The 7,498-nt window shown below is 37.7% G+C and overlaps 2 protein-coding genes across 2 annotated transcripts; one reads left to right on the plus strand and one right to left on the minus strand.

Moving 5' to 3' along the window:
* The first annotated feature begins 267 nt into the window (after positions 1 to 267).
* On the plus strand, positions 268 to 1,830 carry LOC101889068 (uncharacterized). Its single transcript, XM_005183634.2, has one exon. The coding sequence runs from the start codon at positions 268 to 270 to the stop codon at positions 1,828 to 1,830; it is 1,563 nt and encodes a 520-aa protein (XP_005183691.2).
* A 2,711-nt stretch (positions 1,831 to 4,541) lies between these two features.
* Positions 4,542 to 6,380, minus strand: LOC101889243 (neprilysin-like). Its single transcript, XM_005183635.2, has 2 exons — positions 4,615 to 6,380; positions 4,542 to 4,551 (listed from the first exon to the last, which is right to left on the minus strand). The coding sequence occupies exons 1-2, from the start codon at positions 6,378 to 6,380 to the stop codon at positions 4,542 to 4,544; spliced, it is 1,776 nt and encodes a 591-aa protein (XP_005183692.2).
* Between the last annotated feature and the right edge of the window lie 1,118 nt (positions 6,381 to 7,498).

Consider the following 7,498-nt stretch of genomic DNA (forward strand, 5'->3'; position numbering starts at 1 on the left):
AAATCAAAGTGGAACAAGAAAATTAGAACAAACATGAAATTATTGCAAATTTTATTTGCTTTTGCTATGGCCATATCCAGCCACCTATGTATGGCTCATCCTACAGCAGAGGTCATCAATATGGAGCAACAGAAATTTCTTGCGAAATTCGTGAAAATGGATATTGAACCCTGTAAAGACTTCAATGAATATAGTTGTGGTAATTGGGGGTTACATCAAGAAAAAAATTACCTCCACTTTTCGGAGATGTTGGAGTACAATATCACCATGGCTGTGAGGGCAGAGTTGGAAAACCCCATTGCAATGCAAAATAAACCAAAATTCGCCAAAAAGTTTCTAGATCTATACAAGTCCTGTGTTGCTTCCCAGCCATTTGCTGCCAAAGATTACATGGATTTTTTGAACCAGATGGAGGGAATAAATTGGCTATTGCCAGCCAATAATGAAACGGAACCGACAGATTATGATTGGTTGCAAATATTTGCCATGTCCTCTAAATATAGAATGAATGATATTTTGGTGGAAGAATATATGGCAGCCAACGAAAAGGATCCACCCCACTTGGCCATACATTTGAGGAAATATTCTCGGGAGTATGGTTTTAAAAAAATAGCACCCCGGGATGTGATTCATTTAAATAAAACCATGGATTCGGCCAAATATCCCAAGAATTTCTATAATGATATTCGAAAGTTTGAAAGGAAGCTAATACGTATTGAAAATCTCGAATATCCAGCCGGTTCCAAGGAAACAATACAATTACGAAATTTACCATTCGAATGGTTGAGAAAATATCTAAAATACCTGTTGGAACCGGAACTCACACTAGATCCCCAGATGCACGTGATAGTGAGTGATGTGGAATATTTAAAAGCTTTAGATGAGCTTTTAATGACTAGCGATGGGAGATTTTTACGTCGATATATGGAAATGCGTTTCCTTAACAACTTGCGAAAAAGTGGCCGGCACCTGGGAGAAGAAATGCATTGCGTGGGGGTGGCAGGGGACCATATGCCATTAGCAATGCATTGGATCTATGAAGATATACACCCATTGGACGCTAGAACAGAAGACGAAATCCAGCAAATGTTCTCAAAGATATTGCAACAAGTCATCAGCGCCACACGTCATGTTCATCACTCGAATGTTGTGGATCCGGCAACTTTGGAAAATTTGAACAAGATCCGTTTGATGATTGGAAATCTACCCAGACCAAACACCACTGAAATTCTAGAGGAATACTATTTTGACTTTACTGTTCAGCCCGAATTCCATAAAAACCTATTAACCCTAAAACAACGTCATGCCAAACAAATGCTGCAAGCTCTCGCCATGCCCGTGCCCAACTCTCAATCTGCCGGCTTTAATGATATACTTGAAAAATTACACCCAATGGCTGTTCATGAGCCGATCTATTTTCCAAGCTATAATCTAATGCTCTTACCCAGCTATTTGCTAAGGGTGCCAGTGTATCATCCGGAATTTGAAGACATTTTTAAGTACAGCTTTCTGGGTACGACACTGGCCTCAGCAGTATATTCGTCACTTAGCTTTAGCGGTCTCGATGAAGAGCATAGGGAAATGCTCATAACTATGGGTGGCATACACACGGCCTATGCCCTATTTTTCGCTAACAATACTGAGGAGGAGCATTTGAGGTTTAAGGGCGATCTTAAGGAATTGTCGTTGAAAAAAGTGTTCTTTATCAATGCCATGCAGCTGCATTGTGGCGATGTTGCCGAATTTGACTTTAACGAAGTTTTTCTATATTTGCCAGATTTCGTAAGGGTTTTTGATTGTAAATTCCAAAAACTTATGAACATTTTTTGAGAATGATTCCGGAAGTCAAATAAATGTTGGTGCTTTTCTCTAAAAAAAAAGACGAGTGTGTGAACTTTTATCTATAACTTATTCCATTTAAATATTGTTACATGGGTAGGGATTTGTGTACCTGGAACAAAAAACAATTTCAGAGAGCTATTTCCAAGGCTCGAGACCCATTAATCTATCTGATCATTTTATATTTTGACATTTGTTTTTTATTAAATTTCAAATAAGCAAGCTCTTAGAAAAACACCCTTTGTAAAAGCGTAGTGAACGTAACTGACTGGCCGAGAATTAACGCCCAGGCGAAACGGCTGAAGATAGAATCTGGAAAATTTGCACGAGGGTCAGTGTTGGTGCTGGGTTTTTGGAAATCCGTACTAAATGGGGTATGAAAAGTACTAAAATGTACTAGAAATTAAATAATTTGTATTAGATAAACGACATGCGATACAATTCTATAATGAAAGTCACTGAAGGAGTGTAGGATAGTTCTAAAATGGTTCTTAAGTTCTAAATTTGTACCATTTGGTGTAATGTGAATGAATAGAGCTAAAAACCTTGAAATTTTGGCATCACAATCAAGGTTATAAAGGAAGTTTCAAATATGAAAGTGGTTCTCGTAAATGTCTTCTTAATGTACGACCGGTACTAAATGGTACAAAATTTGAAACAGTTCGGTTCAGGGTGAACGGAGCGAAAGCTGGAATTTTGAAATTTTGTACTGGGTTCTGTGTTGGCGGTAGATTTTCAATAAAGAGGTAGTTTTGAAAATGTGAACTACATGTGGACATAAGGAGGTGGCTTCAAAAATGTGTACTGTACGAAAAGTACTAAATGGTATTAAATTTGGTATAGGGTAAAGGAATAGAAATTAAATTCTGAAATTTGATATTTAGATTACTTATGGTATCTGTGATTTGATATTTATACGAAAAATACTAAATGGTACTATATTCGGAATTGGATGAAGGAATAGGGTTGGAATCCTGAAATTTGATACGGATGTCACTGTTGGGTCGGGAATTGAAATATGAAGGGGGATTTCGAAATTTCAACTGTAATTGAACAAACAGTACTAAATAGTACTATGTTTGTTATTGGGTAAAGGAATAGAGCTCAAATTCTGAAATTTGATATACATGTCACTGTTGGTGTCTATCGTCAAGACATGGGGGTGGTTTTGAAAATGTATGCTATTATTGTACAAAGAGTAATAAATGGTATCACATTTTATGAAGGGATAGGGCTGCAATCCTCAAGTTTGATATTGAAGTCTTTGTTGTTATCAGGGATTGAGATATAGATGTGGTTTTGAACATGTGTACTATAACTGTATGAAAAGTTCTAAATAGCAATAAATTTGGTATGGGGGAAGGAATAGAGCTGAAATTCTGATATTTGATATAAATGTCACCGTTGGTGTCTAATAGTTTTAGATCCAAGGTTTCTTTGGACCAAATCTGTTACAGGATATTTGGAGTCGATCTAGGGGTGTCCGTCCATCCGTATGTCTTGTTGGGAGCAAACGATAGCTGTCTATGGGAGTATTCGAATTGTCAAACTTAGATCAAGTTCGGAGATGGGCTGCATCGTTCCACTCCTTCTGGTACCTTCCCCACAAAAGGGCTACATTTTCACATAAAATAATTTACCATATGGAACAAGAAAGAATCATTTGATTTTGCTCAAACTTGGCAAATCCTAAAATGGACGATATTGACCCACTCCATAAGGTACCTCCCCCACAAAGGGTCAAATTTTTTAATAATTATAACTCTTACAAAATGCGAACGAAGCATTCAATTCCTTTCAAACTCAGGAGATCCCAATACTTTTTCCCCAAACAGGATAGGGCGTTAATATGGAATATATCGGACAACTTTATCTCGTACCTCCCCCACAGCGGGGTTAAAATTTTGAATAGTTATGACTGGCATAAAAAGAGGAATGAATAAGCATTCGATTCCCTTCACAATTTCCCACATCCCAAGATATCTTCCAACAAAAGATGAGGTGTGAGGATGAAATATGTCGGTAGACTCCTTCTGACCCCACAGAGGGTCAACATTTTGAATAACCATGAAGTTCATAACACGTGAAATGAGCATCTGATTTTTTTCAAACTTGTCACATCCCAATATTTTTTAGAGACAAGACAAGATCACATGTGAAGACATAATATGTAGGACCACCTCTTCTGGTACCTTCCTCAAAATGGGTCAAAATTTTGAATAGTTATAACTCGTATAAAATGCGAACGAAGCACCCGATTCCTTTGATACTCAGCAGATCCCAATACTTCTTCCAACACAAAATATGGCGTGAGTATGGAACATATCTGACCACTTCTTTTCGTACCTCCCCCACAGCGGATCAATATTTTGATTAAGTATGACTTGAAATAAGCATTCGATTCCCTTTAAATTTCACATATCCCCATATTTATTCCAACCCAAGATATGCTTTGAAGATGGAATATATCGGATCACTCCTACTGGTACCTCCCCCACAATGGGTCAAAAATTTGAATAACCGAAAGATTATAACACTTGAAATTAGCATCCGAATATTTTTAAACTAGACACATTCCAATATTTCTATCAGAACCAGAACAGATGTGAAGTCAGATTATTTCTTCTGCTACCTCCCCCACAACTGATTAAAATTTTGAATATTTATATTTCTAATAAAATGCGACATAAGCCTCAGATAAATTAATCCACACTACAATTTTATTTAATTATTGTTTTTTACTTATTCCTAAATGTTTTAATTATTTTATGGAACTTGCAATCGAAGACCTCGCCGAAATCGCGTAAATATGTAACAATAGCATTCAAGGCATACTCATTGACAAACGTGCCACAATACTTTTGCATGACATTGATGAGGAACAATTGTCGCAAGGATAGGTCTTTAGCGTCGCCCTTGACTTCCAAATGCTCGTGAGAATTGTGGGCGAAAAACACGTCATAAGAGGCCTGTATGCCCCCCACAGTTTTGACCATTTGCAATTGGTTGTAATCAAATGTCCTAAATGTAAGGGTAGAATAAACAGCTGAGGCCAGTGTTGAACCCAAGAAACTGTATTTGAAAATGTCCTCAAATTCCGGATGATATTCGGATGTCCTTGGCAAATAGCTCGGCAGGAGCATTACATTATGGGCGGGGTAGTATTTCGGCTTATTGACAGCAACATAGGGTAGATTTTCAAATTTATCATAGAATTCGGTGGCAGCTGGTGTCGGATTGAAGAGAGCCTCAAGCATTCGCTTTGCATTTTGCTGTTGTATGGTCAGAAAGTTTTTATAAAATTGCGATTTCACCGTAATTGAGGCGTAATGCTGCTCCAGAAATTCAATGGTATTTGACCGGGGTAAATTTCCAATTACCAACTGCATGGTGTTTAATTTGTGCAAGGATTCAGGATCAATGGCGCTATAACGATCCTGGTGTACAGTATTGTTAATTTCTTGCAATATCCTTGAGAACATGTGCTGGATTTCATTGTGTGCCCCAACATTTAGAGGGTGCATATCCTCATAGATCCAATGCATTGCCAGTGGCATGATCCACTGCACGGACTTCAAACATGGCCTTTTTCGGAGCTCAAGCACATTGTTATCGAAATAACTTAGAAAACGCAATTCCATGTAAATTCGTAAAAATTTCGGATCACTTTTCATTAAAAATTCATCCAGAGCCTTTAAATATTCCAAATCGCTGACCACCACCCGCATATGAGGATCCAGGCTGTGAACCGGTTCCACTAAATATTTCAAATATTTTTTCAACCACTCATAGGGTATATCTTGCACCTGCCATATTTTCTTGGATCTGGTGGGATGTTTAAACTTTTCAAGTTCCTTAAGTTTTGACTCAAAATTCTCAATGTCTTTGTAGTAACCATTCACATCCACCTCGGTGTCCATGGTATCACGCAAATTTCGAAAATCTTGGTCTGACATTCTATCGAAGCCATAGCGATTGGCATATTTTCTTAGGTGTATGGCCATCTGTGTTGGCTCGCCCTCCATGGGTGCAATGTATTCATCCAGCAGAATATCCTTCATGCCATATCGGGAGGCCACAGCAAATATCTGCAACCAATCGTAATCCAACTGTCTGGTTTCATTTTTGGCCAAGAGCATCCAATCGATGCCCTCCAATTGCTTTAGGACAATCATGTAATAGTGGGCAACAAATGTGCGCGAGTTCATACAGGAGTTGTATAAGGTCTGTACCGTCTTGGCGAATTTTGGTTTATTTTCCATGACATTGGGTTTCTCCAAATGTCCTATCAGCTCCATGGTCACATTGTATTCCAAATACTCCAAATGATCATTGTAATAGTTTTGATTCCTGTTGTGATCCCGCCACCAGTTGCCACAACTGTATCTAAGGAAATCACTGCAGGGTTCGGAATCCAGGTTCATGGATTTGACAATGGTTTTTTGTTTTTCCAAATTGACGGTCTCATGCGTATGTTCGCCCAGGCATTGATGGCTCACTAGGGTTACAGCAAATATCAACCATATTTGCCATAGCTTCATTTTTGTTGAAATTGTTTTCCTCTTTTTTTTTTTTGGCTTTAAATTTTCCCCAGCTTCACAGTTTCACTTTCTAAAACTATGTTATTTGAACTGGCAAAGTTGTTTGTCATGCCTCAACATTTATAGCAAATTTGTTGATAGCCTCTGAAACGATTGAATGCATTATTGGCAGCAGTGCGGAAGGTCATGAACTAGCCACCGCCGTCATCATTATCAGCATTTTGGTGAATATATAAATTGTTGTGGCAATTAATTTTTATTTTATATTTGGGAAGAATAGGGTATTCTAATTAAAATTGAAAAACATAATTTGCTTCTCAAATAACATAAACAATTATAAAAAATTTCTAAACCCTACTGGGAGTGGATGGTTCGGACTGAGTGCGATACCTTACGTGAGGGAATTTTGGGGATGAGATATGGCCGATTTAGTTTTATAGATTGAATTATCGGACCTATAGTTAGGATTGTTTAAGGACCTAATGACAATTTTTCCAGGGATATCGGATACATAGGCGTAATTTTAATTTCCAATGTATTCAAAGACAAACATGCAAAAAAGCGGCCGGGCCGAACTTTGAATACCCTCCACCATTTGGAATATTCAAAAAAAAAAATCCATTTTAAATTCTGTCAAAATCTTTAAAATACCTAATAACGGAAGATGCCGATATATGGGGGGATATACGATATTGTGGACCTATATAGACAAATCTATGTCTGGGGGTAAAGTACTCACAAGGAACTCCTTGTGTCGATTTTCAGATAATTCCATTGGGAAATGTGGCTAAAATCATCAAAATACCGAATATCGGAGGGTACCGTTATATGGGGGCTATACGATATCGTTAACCTATAAAGAGAACTCTATGTCCGGGGTTAAAGTGCTCACAAGAAACCCCTTGTGTGGAATTTCAGACAATTCCATTGAAAAATGTGGCTGAAATCATCAAAATACCGAATATCGGAGGGTACCGTTATATGGGGGATATACGATATCGTGGACCTATATAGACAAATACCTTTCAGGGGTTAATGTGCTCACAAAGAACTCCTTGTTTGGATTTTCAGACAATACCATTGGAAAATATAGCTAAAATTATCAAAATACCGAATAT

The sequence above is a fragment of the Musca domestica genome, unplaced genomic scaffold (assembly GCF_030504385.1).
Source record: "Musca domestica strain aabys unplaced genomic scaffold, Musca_domestica.polishedcontigs.V.1.1 14, whole genome shotgun sequence".
NCBI lineage: Eukaryota > Metazoa > Arthropoda > Insecta > Diptera > Muscidae > Musca > Musca domestica.